This window comes from Mirounga angustirostris, unplaced genomic scaffold, assembly GCF_029215605.1.
Source record: "Mirounga angustirostris isolate CCGP_5_RB_7025 unplaced genomic scaffold, mMirAng1.0.hap1 SCAF_4, whole genome shotgun sequence".
Classification (NCBI taxonomy): domain Eukaryota; kingdom Metazoa; phylum Chordata; class Mammalia; order Carnivora; family Phocidae; genus Mirounga; species Mirounga angustirostris.
In genome coordinates, this window is record NW_026991712.1 from 132,827,925 (window position 1) to 132,855,076 (window position 27,152).

The window sequence follows — 27,152 nt, forward strand, 5'->3', positions numbered from 1 at the left end:
AGTGGAAGAATAGGTGCCATTTCTTTTATTATGCAATAGAAAGCAGCCTGAAGTCAGCTATGAATAAGCTCTCAGATACAAATACATGACTAAATTGAGCCACAAGTAAAAGAAATGAGCTTGTTATACTTTATCATGGCTATAATTTCTCCTAAATGTTATCTAGCTGAATATAATAAACACGATGCTATGTGGCTACTTAAGATGGTACCCACTAGCTTTGGTATCAGATACTAATTTCACTCCGAATTTCAACAGTGAATATAGTAAACATGAGGGTAGAATGGAATTTTGAATAAAATGCCCTATAAAGCCATTCAGTGAACATTAGTGTTCTGGAAGCCTGACTTCATTTACCCCCGACCAGAACGTGGCTAATTATTTCCCTTCTACAAAGCCAGATGTATTATGAAGGGGGTGGGAGGTGGAGGGTGCATTGTTTAAACACTAAATCGTTGTCTCAGTGTAAACTATGTTAATGGAGAGAGATGTGCTTGCAGATAACCAAAAATTGTGGATAAACCTCATAAACCATAACAAACAGGATGGTGCTTCCTCAGGCAGTAAGAACAGTGCTTAAAACATGGTTGTGATGGTAAATTTTATGTGTCAACTTGGCTAGGCTTATGGTACCCAGCTGTTTGGTCAAATACCAGTTCAGATGTCACTGGGAAGATAATTTTTAGATGTGATTCGCATTAAATCAGTAGACTTTGAGTAAAGGAGACCAGGCTCCATAATGTGGGTGACTTTCATCCACTCAGTTGAAGGCCAAGCAATTCTGCTTCCAGCCTACGACAGAAACAGTCTGAGATTCCAGCTTGCGGGCCTGCTCTGCAGATTTTGAACAAAAGATAGCAACAACTCTTTTAAGTGAGTCTCCAGCCTGCCCCATATATGTCAGACAGGTCAGCCCCACAGTCAATGTTAGCCAATTACTTAAAATCACTCTCTCTCTCTCTCTCTCTACACACACACACACACAGTGTCTCTTCTCTCTCTGATCTGTTCCTCTAGAGAACCCTTACTAATACAAGGATAGTCACTGCTCACTAGAAGCTCTGAGAGACTGAATAGATAAATGGACAGTGGATAGACAATATATAAAAATAGAACTTTGACCTACAATCTGCAGCAAACCTCTCCAGAAAACCAAACCCTTTATCTACCAAAAACAAACAAGGAAGAAGCCTGCCTGTTCTAAGTCAGACCCGCAGGAAACCTGATTGCTATCTCTAGTGACAATTCAGGAAGCTAAACAGTAACTTCTGAAACAATCAGCCCCAAATGGCCAGCACTTGATTAATAACTGACAGTTTCCCTAATTTTTGTCTCTGTTTTCAACTGAGGATCAACCCTACAATGCCAAATATGCACCCTTAACCAATTGCCTCGGATGTCCTACTTCAAATGAGGCTGTCTACAGCTTCCCCATGCCAGCACCCTCCAACCAGGGCATACCTGAATCCTTCCCTTTTTTATTTATTTATTTTTAACATGTTATTCATTTATTTTTGTGAGAGAGAGAGAGAGAGAGCACGAGCAGAGGGAAGGGGTAGAGGGAGAAGCAGACTCCAACTGAGCAGGGAGCCCGATGTGGGGCTCGATCCCAGGATGCTGGGATCATGACCTGAGCCAAAGGCAGGCACTTAACCGACTTGAGCCACCCAGGTGCCCCAAACCTTCCCTTTTTTACACTACAAAGCTTGTCCATTTCTCTGTCAGCCTTAATTTTTCAGTTTTTTTTTTAACATTTCTGACAGTGATTTAATGTTATCCATTTAAAGGTCCTCTGACAGTTTTAAATACCAAAATTTTAGTTTCTCATCCACATCAACAGATACTAAAATTTCTACAATTCTTCAAGCTCTGCTTCCCTTTGAATCTCTGTCAAAACACAAGTGACAGTAGCTGACTCCCTTGTAAGCTTAGAACAAATAGTCCTTGCTTTTCTGATTTGGTTGGTCTTTGTTATTTCCCCGACACTAAGGTATAGCCTCAAAACACGCTGTCCAGAGCCAGAATTTCCAGACTCTGTCATGTAATTCAAAATGTGAACAATACATAACACGAAATCTTATGTATTGGCCTCCTATCCTGTATTACTAATCAAGTTCAAGGATAAGCTTTTTTAAGGTGAAACAAATGGCAATAGCAAACAAATGACTGAAAGCCTTTAACATAAAAACAATTTAAAAAATCTATTTGACTTACAGCTTATTAACAATAATTTGCTGACTATGCACTTAACTCTAAAAGATTCTGTTTCAAGCATTTCTCTCTTTGCGTCACTAAGTTTACTATTACAGATAAAAATATAAAAAGTAGTATGTCTCTCTATAAAAGTGGCTTTTGACTCCCCTGATAAAATCTATAATCTGCAAACACTAAGATTTGGACATGATAGTTATACAACCAAATTTACAAAAATTACTGCAAGTGGCTGAGACCTCTAAGAGTTGAGGATTAAAAGGAATACAAGTTAATGCCACATAATACAGGAATATCACAATGGGATACATTTGGTAATTAGATTTATTTATTTATTTTTTAAATAGTAAGTACAACCTTATATCAGCAGAATTTCACAGTAGGCTTTTCAAGTATTTGATTTTTGGTTTATGATAATTATGTGTAAACCACTGCTTTGAGTGCTGTTTTCAACAATATGCAAAAATCACACTTGATTTAAGAACATTCATTTAATAATTTAAATTCTTCAGAAAAACATAAAAAATGAATTATCATTCTATTGTAAACATGATCAATATAAATCTTAAGCTATGAAAAAAGATCACAATCCCAAAAAGCAGCACAAATCCCACCTCCTTCAGAGGCAAATGGATACCAAAATTAATAAAAGATATTAACAGAATTGACCTGTCAATTACAATAAGGTAAAGAGGAAACTGTTTTTAATAAGGATGATCCCTGAAAGGTTACAGCTCTGAAAGGTAATGAGGTGCCTTAAAATTTTCACTTGAAAATTCTGCAAAGGCTCATTAATGGTCCATTCAATTACGAAGAGTTGATCTTCTCAGGAAGCGACTTCTACTAGCAGTTCTGGAATGCTAGTTACGACCTGCATTTGGAGGGTGCTGTATTAAAGGTGCACAAGAAAAATATGTTATTAAAACTGCAGGCAACGACTTCACTTCTTCCAAGGACTCTTTTCTGAATACAACCATTTTTTAAATCTGCACTTCAGCTGACTTCCTTGCACATTTATACAGCCTGTCTATCATAGGAAGAGAAGAGGAAACCTTCAGAATTCACAGTGAGGCCACTCTAAAAAAAAGTAACCACCAGGGCGCCTGGGTGGTTCAGTTGACTGAGTAACTTTTTTTTTTTTTAAAGATTTTATTTATTTATTTGTTAGAGAGAGAAAGGGAACACAAGTAGGGGGAGTGGGAGAGGGAGAAGCAGGCTCCTCACCGAGCAGGGAGTCCGACGCAGGACTCGATCCCAGGACCCTGGGACCATGAGCTGAGCCGAAGGCAGACACTTAACTGACTGAGCCACCCAGTCGTCCCAAGTGTCTGACTTTTGATTTCGGCTCAGGTCATGATCTCAGGATCATAGGATTAAGCCCCAAGTCAGGCTGTGTGCTCGGCAGGGAGTCTGCTTGAGATTCTCTCTCTCCATCTCCCTCTGCCCCTTCCCTCTGCATTCTCTAATAAATAAATAAATCTTTTTAAAAAATGAAAGAATGGGGCGCCTGGGTGGCTCAGTTGGTTAGGCGACTGCCTTCGGCTCAGGTCATGATCCTGGAGTCCCGGGATCGAGTCCCACATCGGGCCCCCTGCTCGGCAGGGAGTCTGCTTCTCCCTCTGACCCTCCTCCCTCTCATGCTCTCTGTCTCTCATTCTCTCTGTCTCAAATAAATAAAATCTTTAAAAAAAAAAAAAAATGAAAGAATGACCACCACCCCCAAGATTAAGCCCACAAACACACCAAAATAATTAAACTTACTGCTGCCTTCAAAGCTTGACCTAGATCTTCGAGTAGGTCTTTTTTATCCTCTAAGCCCACAGAGAGTCGAATCAGTGTGTCACTTATTCCAAGGACATCTCGGTCACTCTTAGGTACTGATGCATGGGTCATGATTGCCCTAAAAGAAAGAATGAGCAATTTTTTGATAACTATATTGTATCTGTCTCATAAATTGCAATTATTTTCAGTTTTTTTCTTTTCTAAATATCAAATTCTTCATATGCCCATAATTTTTCACAGGCAAAAAAAATAAGGAATTAAGAAAATTACCTTTTCTGATTATTATTGTAAGATCTTTTATCCTTTCTATACCATCAGTATACTTAATCCAAACACTGAATGTGCCAATCAAGCACTCCCAGGCAGGAGGGAAAAAGATAGCCTCTAGCTGTGGATTTTAACATCTGCCTGAAGGAAGCTTTGGCCAACAGTCATATACTCCATGACCAACCAGCTGGACTTATAAAAGGCCCGTTGGACCAAGAGCCAGCCAGAATTAATTCCCTCCCAATCAATGGATTAATCCAGAATGGCACCTTGTGAGGCAGATCAGGGAAAGACAACCCAGTAACAACACCAGTGGCAACCAGTGAGCATTAGGAATTCCAGCACATAACCCATGAATGTAGAGGCCTGGAAGGATTTTCAAAATTAGCTAACAACTCATCATCATTAACATGATAGAAAGGTAAAGCACCTACTGTGGGTCAGGCACTACAGTAAGAACTGGGAAACCAAGAAAAACGAGATATTTGTCTCGGCCCTACATGACGAAGCAGAAGCCAAAGTCTATGACAATTCACAGAACAGAATAGTCTACAGTACATGCCAAACAAGAATGGACAGCAAGGACTGCCAGAGTTGAGAGGAGGCAGAAAACTGTGCGGGCTGAGGCTGAGGCACCATGGAGGAGAGGCTTATAGTCTCACTGAGCCCTACATACATACACTGCTACCAACACTCATCCTTTCTGGGCACACTACCCGCAAATCAATGCCTAAGTTGCTCTGTCCTATCTCACTTCAGATCCATGGAGAGAAAATCTCAGATGTGGTCAACATTTTGAGTATCTTCTTTGATCACGCTACTGAAGTGGTATATGCCAACATCCTCCTTAAAATGTTCTGCCTTGGGTACCCTATGACCCAGCAACTGCACTCCTGGGTATTTACCCCAAAGACACAGATGTAGTGAAAAGAAGGGCCATATGCACCCCAATGTTCATAGCAGCAATGTCCGCAATAGCCAAACTGTGGAAAGAGCCGAGATGCCCTTCAACAGATGAATGGATAAAGAAGATGTGGTCCATATATACAATGGAATATTACTCAGCCATCAGAAAAGATGAATACCCAACTTTTATATCAACATGGATGGGACTGGAGGAGATTATGTTAAGTGATATAAGTCAAGCAGAGAAAGTCAATTATCATATGGTTTCACTTATTTGTGGAACATAAGGAATAGCATGGAGGACATTAGGAGAAGGAAGGGAAAACTGAAAGGGGGGAATCGAAGGGAGAGATGAACTATGAGAGACTATGGACTCTGAGAAACAAACAGGGTTTTAGAGGGGAGGGGGGAGGGGGGATTGGTTAGCCCGGTGATGGGTATTAAGGCGGGCACGTACTGCATGGAGCACTGGGTGTTATTCGAAAACAATGGATCGTGGATCACCACATCAAAAACTAATGATGTATTGTATGGTGACTAACATAACATAATTAAAAAAAAAAAAAATGTTCTGCCTTGGGTGCCTGGGTGGCTCAGTCAGTTGGGTGTCTGCCTTCAGCTCAGGTCGTGGTTCTGGAGTCCCAGGATGGAGCCCCGCATTGGGCTCCCTGCTTCTCCCTCCCTCTCTGACCCTCACCCTGCTGGAGTCTGCTTCTTCCTCTGCTCCTTACCCCACTTGTGCTCTCTCTCAAATAAATAAATAAAATCTTTTAAAAATATATAAAATAAAATAAAAAATGTTCTGCCTTTTCAGGCTTTTAATTCCTCAAAAGAGAGTATACACATAAAAATAGGAATTTAGGCCTGTGAGATCAATAGACCTGTACGTGAATCAGCCCCTTCACACACTTGCTGTGTGGGCTGGTAGAAGTTACCTGTCCTCACAATCAATTTCTTTATCTAAAATCATAACAGTAGCTATCACTTATTATAGGCCTACCATGAGGCAGGTACTCTACTAGGTCATTTGTGTGCATTAATTCATTTTCTTTTAAATGAATAGAAGTTGGATATAAGTCCTATCCCAAAAGTTTATCACAGTCATTAATGGAAGGAACATATATAAAGCATTTGCAAGTACCTGGAGTGTATTAGATGCCTAATAAAACATAATAATTCCTAATAATAATTAACATTTATTGGGCCCTTAGTATGAATCAAGGCACTGGCTTAGGGATATTTTTCCCCCATGTTCTCATAACAACCCTAAGAGCTAAGTACAGTGTTATCCACATTTTACAACCGAGGAAACAGACTGAGAGAACATAAGTAACTTTTCTGAGGTTGCGGAGTTAATATGCATCATCAGGCTGGAAGACCAATCCAGCGCACATTGGCTCTGCTCCCTCCCTCCCCTATTGCAATTCTGTACTCGTTGCAGCGGTTGGGAGTCACAGAATGAGGCAAGAACAGACAAGCCCTGATCTAAATTCACTCGTCCACTGGCAGACATTGGGGATGGCCTAGCTGGCTGGTACATCTGAGGGCCAAGCAACTTTAAACCAAATCCCTGAAGAAATCAGGAGGTGTCGATTCTTAAGAGAGCCTTAAAGTAATACCCATTTTATGACTATGAAAAATAACCCAATTTCATATGCTGAGTGTGCCCTCTTGTGCATCCAGACTTACTAGCAGGCATCTTCTTGAAAGACACAAAAACCTATTTGTGTTATCTTAATTATTTGAGTATTCTTTGGGTATCATACATTTTTTTTCTTTAACTTTATGTGAAACTGCCTGACTCTTCCAAGAAGCTGCAAATTACCATGGAGAGGATGGCAAATGTGTCTAAATTGTGGTAATCCCTGACACCCCTTAACATAGTGCCTCCAGAACAGTTATTCCAGAAATGTGTATGAAAATTAAAACACAGCAACATGCTGGGTGCATTTAGTACTCTTGAAAGTTATCAGGTAATGATGTTCATCACCAGTGCAATATTTACAATACATGAGCAGAGTAACATCAGATAAAATCAGGCTACAGCTCTGGAATGCTTGGTGGGACAGGTAATCAATAAATGATCATTGTTATTTTAATTACTAATCCCATTTTATGGACGGAAGCTCGGAGGCGAGTAACTGGTGGAGTAGGTCTCAAATCCAGATCCAGGCTGCTTTTGCCTCCTCTCATTGTTTCTATGCAAAGCCTCAAGAGTGAAGTTGGTAACAGATTCCTATGTGACATCTGAGTAATCAGCAAAACTTTCTGAATCTTTGTTTCCTTATCTATAAAATAAGCTATTGGATCCCTGATCTCAGGCTGCATGTTCTAACATCCTCTGGTGCTTTGATACAATTAGATGAACTGATCGGATCAGGAATACCAAGGTAGATTTTGGGTTTATCTTGCAGATAACATGAAGCCATTCAAGGTTTATCCAGAGAACAGAAAATAAATGGATTCGGTGGCATCTCTGACTGTCAAGGGCATGGAAGTATTTCATCCATTTCTAAGAAGCCTTGAAATCAGCCCATCTCATAAAAGCCTCCAACCCCCCTTCCAGGGCAGAGTGGGATAGAACAAGTAGCCCCGTGTCAAAGGTCAGAAATCCTAAACTACAACTCTGCTGGAATCGCCTTCAGGCAGAACGGAAGGAAGCAAAATTGGGGAGGACACATACAGCTGAGATTTTTATCAGGGTCCCCATTCTACTGGGTCCATTCTGATTAAATAGCTCGATGCTATTCTTATTGTCAAATGTCTTGAATTACTCCTGATGTTACCAAAGTTAAAACACTGAGAAAAACGGAAATATACTCACGGAAGCTCAGCAAGACTTTCGTATCCTCCCAAGCTCTCAGCCAGAGTAAATAACTACAGCAAAGAAAACATTCATTTAGATCTTTGACTAACGTAAAAATACAAAAATACAAAACTAAATGTTTTTAACAAAATGGCCCTGGACACAGGGTGAGAAATGGTGGTGATTATGAAAAAAAAGTACAATTTGGGCAAGAAGCCCAGAGAAAAAATGAAAATAAAATCTGTAACACTGATGGCACTGATTAGACATACGAGGTGCCAACTTTTAAAACATTACAAGTTGAGGAAGGCGAATCTCTCCTACCTTCCTGATTTGGCCCTCTACTTAAGTGATACTTAACTAACACGAGCCCTAAAACCTCAGCATTATTACGTTTGAGACCTAGTTCTGTGGTTACCCTTTAAATAAAAATCTCTAAAGGCTACCAAGTTATACACACTTGTTAAAATTAATCACTTACTAAATTAATACATACACACTTACTTGTTAAAATGTATCACTTACTAAATTAATACATCCATTTAACTCCCTCCTGGAGTAGGAAAAAAAAAACAAAACCTGTTTTTGTTATTTAGTGTTACAGTGTCATAATTTTACAAATATTTTAAAATTACTCTTACAACGGTATTTAATTAAACATACACTATCTTTCTGCTTTTAGTACAACTTTTAGATACCAGTGGACGCTGACTAATCTGGCAGCAGCCTATGCATTAGACCTCAGTATTTAGAACTCAGCCTGTTGCATGAGCTCTGAAAGCCCAGTGTAGGGAGTTACAGAGGCCTCTCTCCCGGGGGCCCTGAGAGCCTCCTGGCAGCGTGAAACATCAGACAAAGGCCTCCCTTCCTTCACCCCAGGCAGATGCAGCCTGGGAGGCACAGGTCTGGAAAGCCACTCCTAGGCTGGATTTCAGGGAGGCCTTTGTGCCGTGCACTAGCCACACATTACTTGGAAGTTTCACATAACATTTCATTTGGAAAAGGGGTTCGATTTTTAATAAATCTAAAACCAATGCATCGGGACATTCCGTCTCTCTCAAACTGATGGCCGTGTCCGGAGAGTTCAATAAACAAACATATTCAGATGTCTGCTACTGCACCAAAGTCGTTTTCCAACCCAAAGCATTTCATGAGAAAGAGGTCTGTGGGTGTGACCTGCAGTCCAAAGACGTGAATCTGAGTTGGGTGGAAAGGAGAGATCATGAACTGCTGGAATCTGCCTCGACGATTTAAAAAACCTCGTTTGAGGGCGCCTGGGTGGCTCAGTTGGTTAAGCAACTGCTTTCGGCTCGGGTCATGATCCTGGAGTCCCGGGATCGAGTCCCACATCGGGCTCCCTGCTCGGCGGGGAGTCTGCTTCTCCCTCTGACCCTCCCCCCTCTCATGCTCTCTCTCTCAAATAAATGAATAAAAAATCTTTAAAAAAAAAAAAACACCTCGTTTGAAAGTTTACCTTGAGGTTCTTGAGAAACGTCTGAGCATGCTGAAGAGTGCCCTTAATATAGAAGGTGATCATCCCTGGGCAACCTGTGCATTGACGCTTCGCCAGCTCATGCTGAGGATGAGAGGGCAGCCCTGTGATCATGAGGCACAATAAAAGTCTTATTTTAGAGTCAAACATGTAATTTCAGAATGAAAAAATTCACTGTTTGCCTAAAGCAAACTGCAAATAAGCCTAATAATGATGAGCTTTACACCACGTCCACATCTGATGATGTGTTCTGGCCTCTAGCTTCATTCTGACCTATCTCTTCTACCCTCTCCATGCTCGAGCTACATCAACTTTCCTTACACTAGCAGTACTGCACTTTTTTTCATCTCAGGACCTGTGTACAAGCTGTCCCTTTAACGCAGAACATCCTCCCCTCTATTAATTAGGTCATTCTGTAATTTCTTGTTTAACATCTGTCTTATCCATCAGACTAGCTCCATGTGGAGAAATCCATTTCTTTTGTTTTCGTTTTTGGTTTTTTTTTTTAAGATTTTATTTATTTATTTGACAGAGAGAGAGGCAGGGAGAGAGGGAATACAAGCAAGGGGAGCAGCAGAGGGAGAAGCAGGCCTCCCGCAGAGCAGGGAGCCCGATGCGGGGCTTGATCCCAGGACCCTGGGACCATGACCTGAGCTGAAGGCAGACGCTTAACGACTGAGCCACCCAGGTGCCACCTCCATTTCTTTTGTTAATAATTGGATCCCAGGTCCTAGCTCAAAGCTTGCTCCATCGTGGGCAATTAATAAACATTTGTTGAATGAATTGGAATGCCTGTCCATGCCCTCCTAACAAATGCTTCCCATTCAAGGCACAGGCCGAAACTCTTCTCCCTCCCTCCATTCAAAATACATACCAGTCAACAGCTCTTTAACCTAGGGGACATATAGGGCATTTAATCTCATATGTAGTTCTGTCTTGGCTTATCTAAATTCCCTGAGGACAGGAATCAAGCTTAATTCTCCTGTCCACCAAGACCACGTGGCTAAAACCTCAAAGGGTTCAAAGTAACTATTTACTTAAGACCACACCACAATTTAAAAGACTGGCAAAATAAATTCAAAGAGTAATATATAAGTCTGCTAACTCCACATGAGTTGGCAGAGGTGAAAAAATTTGGAAAGGAAGTAAGACAGCTTCAGGGGAATTTTGCTGCGTAAGTAGTAAGTCTCAATTTGATGAGTATCCAGGCCCAACCTAAAGCAGATAAAAGAGCTAATGAAGAATGGCAGACTGAAAAGATTATAAGCAAATCAACTGGAAAGTACAATGCTGCAATCCTGGAACAGGTAAATACAAGCCTTCAAGCTAAAGACCATGGCAGGAACATCTAATGCGTAAAATCAATTTCCTAACATCAAAGCAACCACTAGATCAGAGGCAACACAAGGACACAGACCATTGTCTATCTTCGCCACCAAACCCCCCACAGAGCCTGACATACAGCAGTGTCCAATAATATATAAACAACATAAAAATACATGAAAGCAGCTACCTTACAACAGGTGTCATACACAGATACTTAGGATAACCCATAAAATCCTAGTGTAAGCATATGTTCTTAGAAATCATATCAACATTGGGGCACCTGGGTGCATCAGTCGGTTGAGCGTCTGACTCCTGATTTCGGCTCAGGTCATGATCTCAGGGTTGTGAGAGAGAGCTCTGCATTGGCTCTGGGCTCGGCGAGGAGTCTGCTGGATATTCTCTCTCCCCTCTCCCTTTGCCCCTCCCCCCAACTTGCACACGCTGTCTCTCAAATAAAGAAGTAAATCTTAAAAAAAAAAAGAAAGAAAGAAAGAAAAGAAAAGAAATCATATCAACATACCAGGATAAATAACCTTTTCTACCCAAGGATTAGATTCCAGAAACTGGGCAACTGCCATTCCATTTTCGAAATGCTTCTCCATTCGGACCTGTAGAGTCTTCAGACCTCGATTGCAGAGGTAACAGTCAACAGGGGATGGAACTGCTCCAAGAGCTGCAAAATGAACATATGCTGGGTTAGTATGAAAGGGGGGGAGAGACCCAGAAGATTCTCTCACTCTCTTTTTCATTATAGTGACTCTGAGAAATGAGCTACAGAGGCCAATGTTTGAGTTTTAGGGGAGAAATTAATATATCAAATCAGAAGCATAAGAATGAAGCCTAAAGTACGCTCAAAGAATGGGCTTTAAAATGAGAGGGGAAATGAAGATCCTGCAAACTAAACATGAACACAATATGAACATTTCAAACATGAACATAAATAGTCCTTTCTATGATTTCCATTCAATGACATACTGCACATAGTTGAACCTCGTATTTCTTTGAACATGTAGAAAAAACAGCATTCAGCTCCTATTGTTACTGAAAGTTCTACCAACATTCTATTTAGCTTTTGTCTAAAGCAGCCTAGGAGTTACTATGCCTCCAAGGTGTGTACCTCACCTCAACGTTTTATAAATAAAAGGAATTTATCAAGCAGTAAGTTTTGGTTTTCCTCCTTGGTGCCTCTTTTTTTTTTTTTTTACTTTAATGCTTATTTCCTTTATTTATTTTTTTACTTATTTTATTTTATTTTTTTAAAGATTTTATTTATTTATTTGACAGAGAGAGAAACAGCAAGAGAGGGAACACAAGCAAGGGGAGTGGGAGAGGGAGAAGCAGGCCTCCTGCCGAGCAGGGAGCCAGATGCGGGGCTCGATCCCAGGACCCTGAGATCATGACCCGAAGACAGTCCCTTAACTGACTGAGCCACCCAGGCGTCACTTCCTTTATTTATTTAATACTTATTTATTTTATTCCTAATTATGTTTGTATCTTATCTGTCAAATCACAATGGTTAAACTAAGCACCTTCAAATAAATCCTTACCCATACTTGAGATAACTAAACTATCTAAACAGGAAATGGTGTTTAGACATCTGTTGAAAAATATAAGTTTATATATTAAGTGCTAGTTAAAGTTAACCACCATTCCAGACATAAAAGGTGGAGTATAAAAAAGCCATCATTCCAAATGTTTTATCTAAAGAAAAAAAATCTAGTCAGTCTGAAAACTAAAAATTCACTTGGGCTTTACCCAATTATGGTCAAAATCAACATGGATTTGAAAAATAACAAAATTCATCCCTTGAGTCATGTTGTAAAGCCCTGTTATGTCCCAACTATATTTTTATACCCTAATATTTCTACTTCCTTTAAAAACCAGAATCTTTCTCCTCCATTCCTCATTTCTTCCTAATTTAGTAGAATGCTATTACTTCACAGCATTTAGTGGAACTACAAATATCAAATGTAGTCCCTCTGAGAGAATAAGGGGAATTCTTGGACTTTTTAATACTTACAGTTTTGTAAGAAACGGAGCCTATTATGGAGGCTCTCAGAATTAAGAGACACTAAGCCCATTACGACATCACTGTGGCCTAAAACAAAATAAAAACCTTTAGGTTAAAAACAATGTACGTTTATTCTTCATTCTAAAATTTCTACAATGTAACTGTCACTTGAAAAAAACTCTCTGGGAAAAAGCCCTATAAAATAAGTTTAAATAAACTGTATTCAATTTGATAGTACCAAATATATACACCTATACCTATAACAATGAAATAAAAATCATATAAAAATCAAAAGTTTCTTTTTAAGCTGTCAGTAGAATAAAACTATAACCTTTTTTGGTAAATTTTAATCCTGTTCATAAGTCATGAGCATAGTTTTGTCTGCTATAAATGAAATCCCATATTTAACCAAAGTATAAATTTTTTACTTTCTACATGAGTCACAGAGAAAACCTGAATAATAGAAGAAAAAGGATCAAAATATCAAGCCCTGTGGTATTTTCATCTATCCATGGAAAGGAACACTCAAAGTGTAGACTAGGTATGTCTTACCATTCATATATTTCGTTGCTGAATACATACAAATATCAGCTCCCAGAGCCAAAGGCCGCTGAAAGGAACAAAAGATTTTCATTTTAAATGGTAATTCACTTGAAAATATGCTTCATTACATGCCTATTTGCTATTATAAATTTCATTCCTTTTCTAACTTTTCAAAAATACACGCATCTTAAAATTTTCCAGGATTTCTCATGGTTATCTTTCCCCTCCCCCCGCCCAAATAAAAATGCAAAGCACTGGACCCAGTATTCAATCCAAAAGCACAAATTTTCTGGAAATAGCAGGTAAAATCTGGTCAACAGGTCTCCTGAACTTGTTTCTTTAGAGGATTTGCTGGCTGGTCCTAAGTGTACTTACTAAATTTTACAATGCAGAGACGCTGGCATTTTATGACTCAGTAAACACATAAAGTAGTAGACATAAATATTCAGCAATTATTATGTCAAGTGAGTATATAACATGCTTAGATTTTTGATCATTAAAACCTGATAATGTATGCTGTAATTATTCGCTTGATGTGCCATCATCTTGACTCTTACTCTTTTTTTTTTTCATAATTACTCTTTTATTATACTAGTTTTGCCAAGTGTAAAGTCACTTAGAAAGAAATTTCTTTGGATTGTTTTCCCTCACCCAATTTTCCTGCAAATCAATCCTTTAGTCTTAAAACGTCTTTGTTTATAGTGAGAATTAAAGTTATAATCAACTATTCACTAAAAAATATATTACCAACATCTTTCTATTTACATTTTCTTTTTTTTTTTTAAAGTAAGCTCTGTACCCACCACAGGGCTTGAAATCACAGTCCTGAGATCAAGAGTCACATGCTCTACTGACCCCCCAGCCAGAAGCCTATTTACATTTTCTTTAAAAGAAAGTACCTGTGTGTGTGTGTGTGTGTGTGTGTGTCTTTTAACCTCACCAGTTGTTTCGTCTTTGGAAGGTGTTAGTATAAGGGGCTACAGGACTTTTCATTTGGGGTGTTTCAAAAATAGGATGTTTTAAGTCAGGTATTACTCAAAGGACTCTCTACATAGGTGTTTGCGCATCTCCAAAGTGATGGAGTCAAACTAGATGATGTCTCTTCCAATGCTAACATTCTGTAAACTCTGTGGTCAAAAGAAAAGGAAAAATGAAAACAAATAACTAACATCTGTTGATATCATTATGTGCTGAGAACCATGTTAAATTCTTTACATATCCCAGGGAAGCACTATACAAAATATTTTACCTAACTCAATAAAATCAGTACTTTTAAGATTCTCATTGTACAGATGAAGAAGAGGGACGAAGAAAAACAAAACAGTGGTGCCTGAGTGGCTCAGTCGGTTAAGCATCTGACTCTTGATTTCGGCTCAGGTCATGATCGCGGGGTAGTGAGATCGAGCTCCATGTCAGGCTCTGCACTGGGCATGGAGCCTGCTTAAGATTCTCTCCCTCTCCCTCTGTCCCCCCTCCCCCATCTTGCAAGAAAGAAAGAAAAGAAAGAAAAGAAAGAAAGAAAGAAAGGAAGGAAGGAAGGAAGGAAGGAAGGAAGGAAGGAAGGAAGGAAGGAAGGAAGGAAGGAAGGAAGGAAGGAAGGAAAGAAAGAAAGAAAGAAAGAAAGAAAGAAAGAAAGAAAGAAAGAAAGAAAGAAAGAAAGAAAGAAGAAAGAAAGAAAGAAAAGGAAGAAAGAAAGAAAGGAAGGAAGAAAGAAAGGAAGGAAGGAAGGAAAGAAGGAAGGAAGGAAGAAAGAAAAGAAAAGGAAGAAAGAAAGAAAGGAAGGAAGAAAGAAAGGAAGGAAGGAAAGAAAGAAAGAAAGAAAGAAAGAAGAAAGAAAGAAAGAAAGAAAGAAAGAAAGAAAGAAAGAAAGAAAGAGAAAAGAAGGAAGGAAGGAAGGAAGGAAGGAAGGAAAGAAAGAAAGGAAGGAAGGAAGGAAGGAAGGAAAGAAAGAAAGAGAAGAAAGAAAGAAAGAAAGAAAAGAAAGAAGGAAGGAAGGAAGGAAGGAAGGAAGGAAAGAAAGAAAGAAAGAAAGAAAGAAAAAGAAAGAAAGAAAGAAAGAAAAGAAGGAAGGAAGAAAGGAAGGAAGGGAAGAAAGAAAAGAAGGAAGAAAGAAAGAAAGAAGAAAATCGAAGCAGATCATTCAGATTAAAAAGCTGGTAGAAGTAGCACTCACATCTAAATTATGTAAATCAAGAGGTTCTACTCTCAAACTCTGAAACTTTACGATGGTATGTCCATTTTGCCTTTTGTGACATATTTTATAGAAGATCCAGAAGACAAAAGGCAGGGAAGAAAGAGAATGTATCCAGTTTTCCTGAGGGTAAAATAATGAGAGGACCTTTTCAGAAGATCTACTGTATAGAACTAATACATGTGGCCACTTAGGGACAACATGATTCTGATTAACTCAACTGGAATGCATGCAGATTGAAAGGAAGCAAACTGCAGTCCCTGGTATGCGGAAATGTGATGTGGGCTTCAGAAAGGTAGAAAAACTGGACCTATTTTAGTGACAGTAAGAAGGGAAAAAAAGGGCCAGGCCTGATGAGTAATCTGGGCAGGCCCAAGCTAAAACAATGCATGCAATCTCTTTGGGAATATATAGGACTCGCTGTGACTCAGCTAGAGCAACCCTATGCTGTGTTAACTGGCCTTTAGTGCAAGTGGTATATGAGATAAGGAGTTGGGATAATGAACCCAAGAGTGAAAATCACCTGGGACAAACAGATGATGCCAGGAGATTTTCACTTGGAAATAGACTGCTTTAGTGGATGTAAGAAGCAGCCAAAGATATATCGTGAGCCAAAGGTAGGTGGCCCATGAAGCTGTCCAAATGCAACGTAGCGAGGAAATGTGTTTGAGGAAAACGAAATAAAACCTGGTAGTGTCTTCTCAATAAAATGGAAGAAGGTGAAGAACAGATTTATACAAACTAAGGCAGCAGCCTGTGCCAATTGCAGGGACCCAAAACAAAAGGGGGGGAAATATAAACAACTGAGCTATCAACATCTGCCTAATGCAAGAGTAGCAAAAAATGAGCTGGGCTTTCAGGAACTCTGCAGGATAAAGGTAAAGTACAGGAAGTGTAATAAGAAGGATCATAAAGTACAAGCAGGAAGGAAACAGCGAGGAGAAGGTAAGCTCCTAACAAGGAAAGGAAACAGATTGGGCTACTCGGAGGGAAGAGAGAGAGAACATGTGGGGAAAGGGCAGACAGCTAATCAATTATAGAGCAATCCTTAGATGATCTACCAAAAGGAACAAAATAGAAAGAAGCATCTGGAAAAAAGTAAGAGAAAGAAGAAAAGGAATAGAGGATGAATGGGAGGTTTTGAGGTGGGAAGAGATGTATGTAGAGGAGTAGGTAGGAAAAGAGATAGTTTAAAAGGAGCACTATAAAGGACTTGGTACTTATAGCTACAGTGTGAAACAGGGAGTAGAAATACAAACAAGGTAAAGCTATAGAGAGCTGGGCGTAGTCCATGGGGCACTGAGGGACGAGAAACAAGAAAGGAGGAAAGTGGAGAAATAATAAGTATGACACACACTGAGATGTCATGCAGTATAGCTTTTGTTTTCCTTTTATTTGGAAGGTTAGCCAGGTTTAATTATATATTTTAATAATTTAATAGCATATATTAATATACTTTAAAATAAATATATATGTATTAAATATATAACATATACGCATTAAATATATAACATATATGTTTTTCAGTCACACCATATATATAAAAAAAACACAACTGATTTATAACCAGCACATAAACATTAAAGTCCCTACTATTTATAAAGCACTGACAGATAAAATCACATAATAAGGCCAGCTCTTCAGAGAGTTTACACATCCTGAGAGAACTTAAAAACTTTAATTAAGACAACATTTAAAACACACAAAGTCCCATAATGGATATGAACCTAGGGTTGGTTGAAAAGATATGAGCTAATGATAGAAAAGGTCCAATTTTAATTCTTTGTCTAATCAATAACTATGATTAGATTCCATGAGTTTGATAATGATTTTAATGCAAACAAGTCTTTCCTTTCCTAGTTACAGGTATCTGTAGTCTACTAATCATGCCAAAAGAATCATTTTCATTTACCTGGAAATAGGCTGACATAAAAGTGTTATCCACGACCAAAATGATGTCACCATGTTTATGGACAGTATGTGCACAGGCTTCAATGTCAATCATCTTCAAGCTAGGGTTTGTGGGGGTTTCAATCCAAACAAGCTAAAACATTTCAACAGATGATAATAGTTTATAAAAATACACTGCACCAATATATGTCTCATATATTGTAACCATCTGGCAGACTACACTGAAGAATGTGGGTGATGAAGTTGCAAGGGTTGAATCTGAATCCTAGCCCCCATTAATTTCTGAGAGGTCATAGTTAAGTAACTTACCCTCCATATTCCTCAAATTTTACATCTGTACAACAGGGTTGATAATATTTCATAGAATTGTTATAAAGATCAAATGAAATAATGTTATGTATAAGAAGAAAAGTGCCCAAGTTAATTATTGTAATTACATTCCATTAAAAAGAGGATGGATTTCAAAGACATAATTCAGTGTCTAGGAATTTTGTTCTCAAAGGTAAATAATATAGAACATTAAGATCATAGCCTAGAATTTTTATTAAAGAGAATTATCCCTACAATGCCAAACATATGCTAAATATTAACTTTAAAAACACCAGATGCATGAGAAACTATAAAAATAAGTACCCAGAACTTGAAGAGCATGGGTTTTAAAGTGCAGGAGAGAAGTTACACACAACAGAAAACCTGGTCACAGCTCATTTAAGGAGACAGTATCATATCCCAAAACCTAGCACAGATCAGGCACAAAGTAGATGCTTGACAGTGATTGAGAAGACCAAAGAAAAGAAGAAATTTCTGTTTGTTAAACAAGATGCCACTGTACTGAATGACATTACCTATAGCTTTCTTTTTAAAGGGGTTAATGATTCTTTATTAATATATAAATGAGCAAGATATCTAGTTTAATATTCTTCCTACTCTAGACTCTTACAGTAGAAAAGATAAGGTAATTAAAATAATGAAAATTCTACAAGAAATGATTATTTTAAAAATCTGTAAAAAATCATTTCTGGTAAGAATCTGTTATTCATATTCATAATAAAAAGTAATTAAAATAAAAATAATAAATACAAAGTTGATTTTGCAGAGACTTAAAAAATCTACTTCATATGATGAGGCAGATATTTCAGGGGGAAAAAAATGTATTAATTCAAGTCAGTAAAGAGCCACTACATAAAGTTCTGTTGACAAGAATTAACATACTCACAATTTGCTTTCCTCCCTTAGAAAGACTCAGACCAGCTATTTTAATAAGTATCTTTTCTCCTAAGATAAAAAACAAGTTCCTTTGAAAACAAACCTTAATCACTCAAAGCTCACCCCTGTGTTAATCTTCAAAGTAATCATTTGTGTGAGAAAAGGTTTTCATTTTTTAGCATTCCCTGCAACATAATCTTGAGTACAATTCAAACCTTTTAATCATTAGCAAAAAGTTGGAAAAGGCTGACTTATAAAAGACATTGGTCCTTCTTTTACCCATGCAGAATTTAAATGAGGCCCAAGAAAGAATATCACATATGCCATTCACTCAGGCACAAAACACCTTCCGGTGGCATGCAAGCTTCCCAGGATGGAGGCTAAAGATTGCTTGTGGCCCATTCTCTACTTGTAACTATTATTTTGTTGAAGTATCGTTTAAAATTCTTAAAAAGCCAGTATGCTTAGGGTCTGGGGTCTTGGCAAGCTTCCTTTCCTGCAACCCAATCTCTGTGATAACCTCTGTTAGCAATACCAGTTTGGTAATGCAGTACATAATTGTATGCTTTTGCTAACAAATTTTTTTCAGTTATTATGTGTTGGGTACTGCACTGAGCATTTCATATGCCTTATCTCATCTAATTTACACAACCACCTTTCTATAAAGCAGATGCAATTATCCCCATCTTGCAGATGAAGAAATTGAGACTTTGGTTAAATAATTTGCCCATGATAATACATCAACTATGACACAGAATTAGAACTTGGATCCTGCCGTGGAATTCACGTACCTAACCATTATGCGAGAATATTCTGGAGAAGCCAGACCTATATTAAACTTGTTGATGGTTTCCAATGGATTCTAATAAAATTTGTTATTCAAATTTAAATTATGTCTTCTAGTAAACAAAATGATAAAAACAAAACAGCACACAGAAAACAGACAAAACTGAAAACTGAGTTACCTTGGTTTCTGGTGTAATGGCTGCCTCTAGCAATTTGGTTTTGGAACAATCAACAAAAGAAATCTTTAATCCAAATTCAGTTGCCACCTGCCTGAAGTACCTGTTTGTACCTGAGGCAGAAAAGAATCAGCAAAATGGAGAGGACACTGTACTGAGAAATGTTCACTCCTCATTGGTTGAAATACTTTAAAAATATAAGGAAGTGTCAATCACCAATAAAAGAACAACTAACAGCAAATGTACTTTGGATATCTTGTATAATAAAGAATATAAGGCTTGGATTTTAAACTGAAAGTTAAAGAGTCAAATAAAACACACTTGATATCCACACTAAATGACATGAAGCAGAAATGTTTCTGAAAACATATAATTTCTACTCTTTAAACAGTAAGTGGCATGCTCCCTGAAACATCAATATATTTTTTAACAATTTCTTCCTAGTACTCAAATTTAAAATAAATGAACCAATGTTCAAAATAAATTTTTAGTCTGATCATACTTTCGCAATAGAAAAAAGCTGGTTATTATTCTTTGTACTCTCTCAATCTTTTTGTTATGTGGTTCTAAAGCTTTAATAGATAAATGAGGCAATACAAATTAAACAACTACAGTTTTATGGTGAAAAAGATAAATCATTCAACTTAGAATAATTTCTCTTATAAACACTGTTCTGGATTTGATTTTTACATAGGCAAATTTCAAGGAAAAATTGCTCTTATTGATAGCCCACCAAAAAAAAAAAAAAAAAAACCAGAAAAGAAAAAGGAAAAATACTCTATGATCAAAGATATACTGAACTTTTGATGCTGTATAGACTGACCCTAGATAATAGAAGATTGAAAAAGAATGTAAAGAATTGTAAAAATCAATAGCAATTTTCAAGATTTTGTATCTATGTGTGCCATGAGGCTTTTATAATGCACTATAAAAGTAACTAAAGGTGTGCTATTTCTATTCAACAAACTATCATAGGAAACAATGATAAATACAAAGCACTCTGCAAATTTCTAAGAGGGTTAATATGATTACTGGAAGTCTCTTACATACATTCAACTTTTTGTTAATAGGAGATAGATAAAATGATAATATTCTAGAAATCACATTTTAATTATTTGGAAGCATTTGGAATATATATATATACACACACATATATTTACAAAACTTTTTGCTATTGTTTTGATCATAAAAATCAGTCTTGCTTAAAGGTAAGGGCAACCTGTCTTCTTTACCTTCCTACTCACCACTTTAAATAACTTGCATTTAAACTGTTTAGAATGGAAGTTCTTAAATTTGGATCCATGATGGACTTCAAGGAGTGAAACCCCTTTACCCTAAAATTAAAATGATAAACATTGGGTGTAGTCTTAAGCACACTTTTCCACCTTTGCAGGGAAGGGGTCCATATTTTCAACAGATTTTCCAAAGGTTCCTTAAAACCCCAAGTGTATAAATATGTGGGGGAGATAGAGGGGTGGGTAGAGGCAAGCTCTTTGAACGTGAACTGGGTTATAGTTCATCTTCACTGCAGGCAAAAATTTTAAGTAACACTAGAACACTCTCTCTTTAAACACTATCTTCTCTGAGTAGAATAGATCTGAAAGTTGATCAGGTCCAACATCCTCATTCCAGCAGTTTAAGTAAAATTATTATTAAACAATCTCTCTTACAAGCAGTTCCAGAGCATAGACCCAAAATGTTTATACTCTTCCTTTATCAAGTCTGGGTCAACACAGAGGTGTCCATCATACCTTTAAAGGATAATAAATGATCAATAATCCTGGTAACATTGTTAATATAACTCAGGACCCACTTTACTGTCTTTAAAATATCAGCTGACACAACATGCATGAGAGAGGCCACCTACCTCCATACACATCATCCATACAAATAATTTGGTCTCCTGCTTTTAAGAGATGGGCAATAGTCACAGTGGCAGCTAAACCTGAAGCAAAGGCCAAACCTAAAATAAAAGCCAAGTTAGGGTAAGCCGAAAAAGTCAAACCTCTGGGTTGAAAAACACCTACAATATTTCCTTGCATTACTTTATGTTCTTCTCTCTGCTCATATAAGGACAGCCATCACTACAGTCACAAGAAGTCCCCTGATGAAAATACAATTGCCAATTCCCCCTTTCTGTTTCAAAATTAAAATATCTTTAAGAGAAAATATACAATTCTGCTTTGGTGGTAACATTTCTCTGAAACACTTCAAAGAAATAATTTTTTACAAAATTCTGAGATTAAAGGCCAATTGCCAATTAAATTACAGTTTAAAAACGACAAGCTCTAAAAAAAGTTTCAAACTTGAGGAACAGAGCTAAGGTATGATTCACTCATTAACTATAAGGATATCCAATTGAGCAAATATTTTAACAAAACTCAAAATCAGACCTGAGATGTGTCTGGCAAATTTGAAAAATTTTGTTTTTAAAAAATTTTAAGTGTGCAATCTCCTTTAAATAAATATGATCCCGAAATCTCACGTAGGACAAAAATAATGAAAACAATTAAAAAAAAAAAAACAACCTGACATTGTGTACATTAAACACTATAAAAGAAAATATCCTGACAAAATATCAATGCATCACCTTAATGATAAAAATCACCTGTGACTGGTAGAAGGGATAATTCAATTAACTTGAAAAATGTAATTCTTATAAAATCTTTTCAGAAAAGTTTAGGTTAGAATTAGAGTTCTCTACTCAGCACATCTGTAGTCCAATGGTGAATTCATATAGAAGGATAAACTTCATTTTTAAAGATTGTATCAATTTACTTTAGAGAGAGAGAGCATGAGAAGGGGGAGGGTCAGAAGGAGAAGCAGACTCCCCCACTGAGCAAGGAGCCTCATGCGGGACTCTATCCCAGGACCCTGGGATCATGACCTGAGTGAAGGCAGACGCTTAATGACTGAGCCACCCAGGTGCCCCGAGAAGGCTAAAATTTAAACCCAGTTAAAAACAACTGTGTTTTCTGGAGCCCACTTGAAAAAAATGTCTGCCATGTGAATACTCAGGCTTTACCCTCCTGCGGGAAATAATGATCACTGTACAGTACTAAATTACAGAAGTTTAGTGTTCAGAAAGAACTCCCCTCATCCAAAACAAAAGACAAAACTCCCCAAACCCCCAAAAACCCACATTAACATTTCTAACCCCGGCACTCTTGCTATGAGAAAACTCGTAAGACTCATTTTCTCTTCACTATTCTGTCCTCATTCAGTATCATTCATATAAAAAATACAAAGATGATTTAATAGTAATCCACTCCCTTCATGAAAAAAGATTCAAGGAGTTAATCCCTAATCTGTCAGAGCATATTATCAAGGGCACCAGGTAAATGTTTGCTGGTGTTGTTTTTAAGCATTATCAGGTGAATGAACCAGAATATCAGAAAGCTTGTATTCTCAGAGGTAGTGTTATAAAACTCAGTTAATATTTATCTATTTATACTGACACCTTCAGATGAAAAGTGCATTCACATGAATACTAACCGGCAAATTCTGCCATTTTGCTCCTATTTTTACCTAATAATTACACATATGCATATTATACCATCTATGGGACCTTGGACAAAAAACTCAATGTCTTAGTAAAGTTTTGAACTAGCTAATCCTTACTCCTTTCCAATTCTAAATTCTGTGCCTCTATGATTTTGTCTATACATGTAAGAATGGGTTCTACACTTCACAAGCTTTGAAATGGAAATCACTTACTGTACTTGGCCCCATCCAGTGCCGCCACTGCTTTTTCCAAGCAATTCCTGGTGGGGTTTCCGGAACGGCTATATTCAAAACCCTGAAGAATAGAAGAGTTTATCCTAAGCGATTTAAGTTTATTTATCAGAGTCCTAACAGAGACACCTCCACAATTAGGGGTTCATCCTACGATGATGATTTTCTATTATTCAGTTAAGACATGTCTTGCCATTAAATAGAAGCTTAACATGTCTGCCTTCCCAGGATCCTGGGATAGAGTCCCAGGCTCCTTGTTCAGCGGGGAGCCTGCTTCTCCCTCTCCCTCTGCCCCTTGCCCCTGCTCATGCTCTCTCTTTGCACCTGCTCTCTCTCAAATAAATAACATCTTTAAAATAAATAACTAAATAGGAGCTTAACAATATTGTGGCTGCACTGGTGTGAAAGGTTCTGAAGTCCACCAAACTGGATTAGAATTCTATAGCTGTCCCTTATGAGCTGTATGCCAAATAGGTAAGTTACTTAACCTTTCCTAAAGTCCATCTCAGTAACTATAAAATGGGAATAAAATACAAAAAACTAATTTGCAAAATTGTTGTGGTGATAATATTATACAATGTATATAAATTCTCTACATGGTGCCTGGTACAGGCTAACTACTACAGAAACAGTTGTTTTTATTATTAGCATTATTATTATGTTCAACTCATCTTTACCCATTCATCTGGGGACATCAGGAAAAGGGAATCACCAGAGCCTATAGAGTAAACTTACTTCTAACCTATATTTCATTTCCTAAGAAATAAGTGATACAAGTTCTGTTTAGCATCCTATAGGAAACTATGAACAGATCCTACAAATGCTCAAAGTTCAGATCTTGGCTCTACATAAGTAACAAAAAGCACACAGTAATTCTTGGCAAAGTGGCTATGCACAATTTCTTAAAATTTGCTCTTTTTACCTTTACCATACTAGGAGTATTCGTTCATTTTATTTAATACTCAAGGGCAGCTTTTAGGAAAGTGAAGCCAAAGGTTATAGGGAACGTCAGAACCAGTATTCATTGACTAAAAATGCTATAATTTTCTCTCCATGCCTCATATAGCATATAACAAAACACAACAACCACTTTTTACATTGTTTCTGATTTAGAAGCTCCTAGTATTAGTAATATATATATATTACCAAAATATGTATATTTTAAGTTTGGTTGCTTTGTTTCCTTGTTTTTGACAAACTGAGTAGACATATTTTATAGGGTTCCAGGATATCCTCATCCCTCCCTCACCATCACCTCCTTGATGTGACCTGTATTCCCCAGACAGAAAAAAATCTGTTTGGATTCATGTGGCTACTGCCACAGAGACGTACCCATGTCTCCATAATTATTCACTGCAGAGATTTAACTTTGGGGTGGGGGGGCATATTTCAGTGGCAAACTCCCACCCTCTGGCCCATTCAATAGCTTTCCAAATGGAATAGGAGAAATAGATGCTTCTCTTCAGCTCCTCAGATTTTCTTTCGTGGTCTTCACTGAGTTCTTAAAGGTACTAAGAGGTGTCTGGTATTTGTAGATTTTACCACCCCGGTTGGCTCTCTGAAAATATTTAATTACTATTATCTGGTTAAATGGTTAACTTCCATACCAAGAGCTAAAGCTTGGACAGTCACATGTTCACAAAACCCTACACCAGCAACAGACTGCAAGCTTGGAAAACAGATTGTGTACACGTTTTGATTCCAAATACAGTAGCTAGAAGCATCCTAAACCAGTTGTAAAAATGCCCTTTAGAACTGTACCTCACAGGTTTTTTGGGGGAGGTGGGGGGATGGGTTAGCCCGGTGATGGAGCACTGGGTGTTACATGCAAACAATGAATCATGGAACACTACATCAAAAACTAATGATGTAAGGGGCGCCTGGGTGGCTCAGTTGGTTGGGCGACTGCCTTCGGCTCAGGTCATGATCCTGGAGTCCCGGGATCGAGTCCCGCATCGGGCTCCCTGCTCGGCAGGGAGTCTGCTTCTCCCTCTGACCCTCCTCCCTCTCATGCTCTCTGTCTCTCATTCTCTCTTTCTCAAATAAATAAATAAAAATCTTAAAAAAAAAAAAAAACTAATGATGTAAGGTATGGTGACTAACATAACATAATAAAATAATTTTTTTTAATAAAAAAATTTTTTTAATTAAAAAAAAAGAACTGTACCTCACAAAACAAAGGGCTATGTTTACAAGAATTTTCCTAGACTTATGTAACAACACACTAAAGAGGTTTTTGAAGTCTAATCAAAGCTTCGGACCTACAAAGTTTATTGAACTGATTTCCTTAAAAGCTCAGCAACTTTGAAATACTCCAAGATCCCATCAGTGTGTTACCAAAAGGGATTAACAAAGACTGCTCTATCAAAAACTTGCAATTATCTAACTCTAGGTCAGTTCCTTTTGTATAAAAAGTATGTAATACCTGTCCTGCCCTCTGACCTGGTTGTTGTGAGGATCAAATGGAAAAAGTGTAAATGTGAACACTGTGAAATACCAAACTACTAAGCAATTATAATGTACCATAAAGCTTAACATATATATCAACAATTTATGTGGTAGGTACTGGTGAACCCCATTTACTCAGGATTAACCCGAGGCTGGGATAGGTTAAGCAACTTGCACAAGGTCACCCAGATCAGAGGAGGTGGTGTCAGAATTCAAACCTAGCCCCTCTGACTAGGTGATTTGTGCTCTTAATCACTAAGCCACACTGCTTAAATGATGCAATGGGTTAGATTATTACTAGTATTATTGGAGTATAGCAGAGTGTAGCCTAATGCCTAAGAGTAGGGTTCTAGAGCGGGGTTAGAATCCCAGCTACACTATTTACTAGCCATGTGGCCTTAGGCTAGTTACTTAATATTCCTAATCTGGTTTTTTTTTCCATAAGAAAAATGAGAACCTAGTCCAGGCTAGGGTTGTTGTGAAGATCCCAGACCATACTTGTAATACATCTGACATACTACCTGTAAGTCTTTATCTAGCCCATAGCAAGTAAATCACTTTTAGTAACAATACAGCCACTGGGCATGATCTTGATTCTAGGTGAGTTATCAGACCCTGAGGGTTTGTGGGGTTTTTTCAGGTGACTCTACATGTCTTTATAATTTTTGCTGCTAAAGGTAATTCAACAGAGTTATGACCCTCAGTTTTGAACTGCAAATTTGCCAAAATTACATGAATTTCAGTTCAAGTCTATATGGCAAGTTGGACAAACTGTTCCTTCCAGTCCTGCTTATCAAAAGAAATGTGATCACTGGACCAGCGAATACAAAGATTTAGTACAAGGAAGATCACGGGTGTAGTAAACATGCATTCGGGTGCCTTCCTGATGTATAAAGCATTTTATAAATTACGTGCATGGCTTTTTATATATAAGACATCTCTTACCCGCCCAACCCAGCCCCACCCCCCACCTCCCCAGCCAGCCCCAGCTCACCGAGTGCTGGCCGGGAGCCTCTTGCTTGAACGTGGTGGACAGTGAGATGGGGGGCACTACAGCCTGGGAGGTCCATTGCTCGGGTTCCTGGCCCACATGGATGGCCTGCGTGGCGAAATGCTGGAAGCGAGGCTGGAAACCGTACGGGGAGGCGTCTTTTTCCTGCATGCTGAGCTGCGAAGGAGGGAAAGAGAACAAGAGCAAGGAAGATAAAACCAGAAAACTGGTGCGACAGGGCTCGAGACACAAGAATCGGGAGAACCCGAGCTAAAGACAAGGCGGGCTGATGACGGGGAGCGGACAAAAGCCTGACTCCGGGACTCAGTGGCTCAGACTTCAGCAGCCGGCCGTGTGGTGTGCG

General features: G+C 38.1%; 1 protein-coding gene across 2 annotated transcripts; it reads right to left on the reverse strand.

Annotated features, from left to right (window-relative positions):
• Positions 1 to 2,386: 2,386 nt before the first annotated feature.
• Positions 2,387 to 27,152, reverse strand: CTH (cystathionine gamma-lyase). 2 transcript variants are annotated; one of them, XM_045897416.3, is made up of 12 exons: positions 26,792 to 27,151; positions 23,332 to 23,413; positions 21,482 to 21,577; positions 19,618 to 19,727; positions 17,448 to 17,579; positions 13,354 to 13,411; positions 12,811 to 12,888; positions 11,311 to 11,463; positions 9,447 to 9,568; positions 7,991 to 8,043; positions 3,973 to 4,111; positions 2,387 to 3,098 (listed from the first exon to the last, which is right to left on the reverse strand). In XM_045897416.3, the coding sequence occupies exons 1-12, from the start codon at positions 26,957 to 26,959 to the stop codon at positions 3,072 to 3,074; spliced, it is 1,218 nt and encodes a 405-aa protein (XP_045753372.1). In that variant the 5' UTR covers positions 26,960 to 27,151; the 3' UTR covers positions 2,387 to 3,071. The 2 variants fall into 2 exon arrangements, with proteins under 2 accessions (XP_045753372.1, XP_064445055.1); XM_064588985.1 differs by lacking the exon at positions 23,332 to 23,413 and having other exon boundaries at positions 26,792 to 27,152.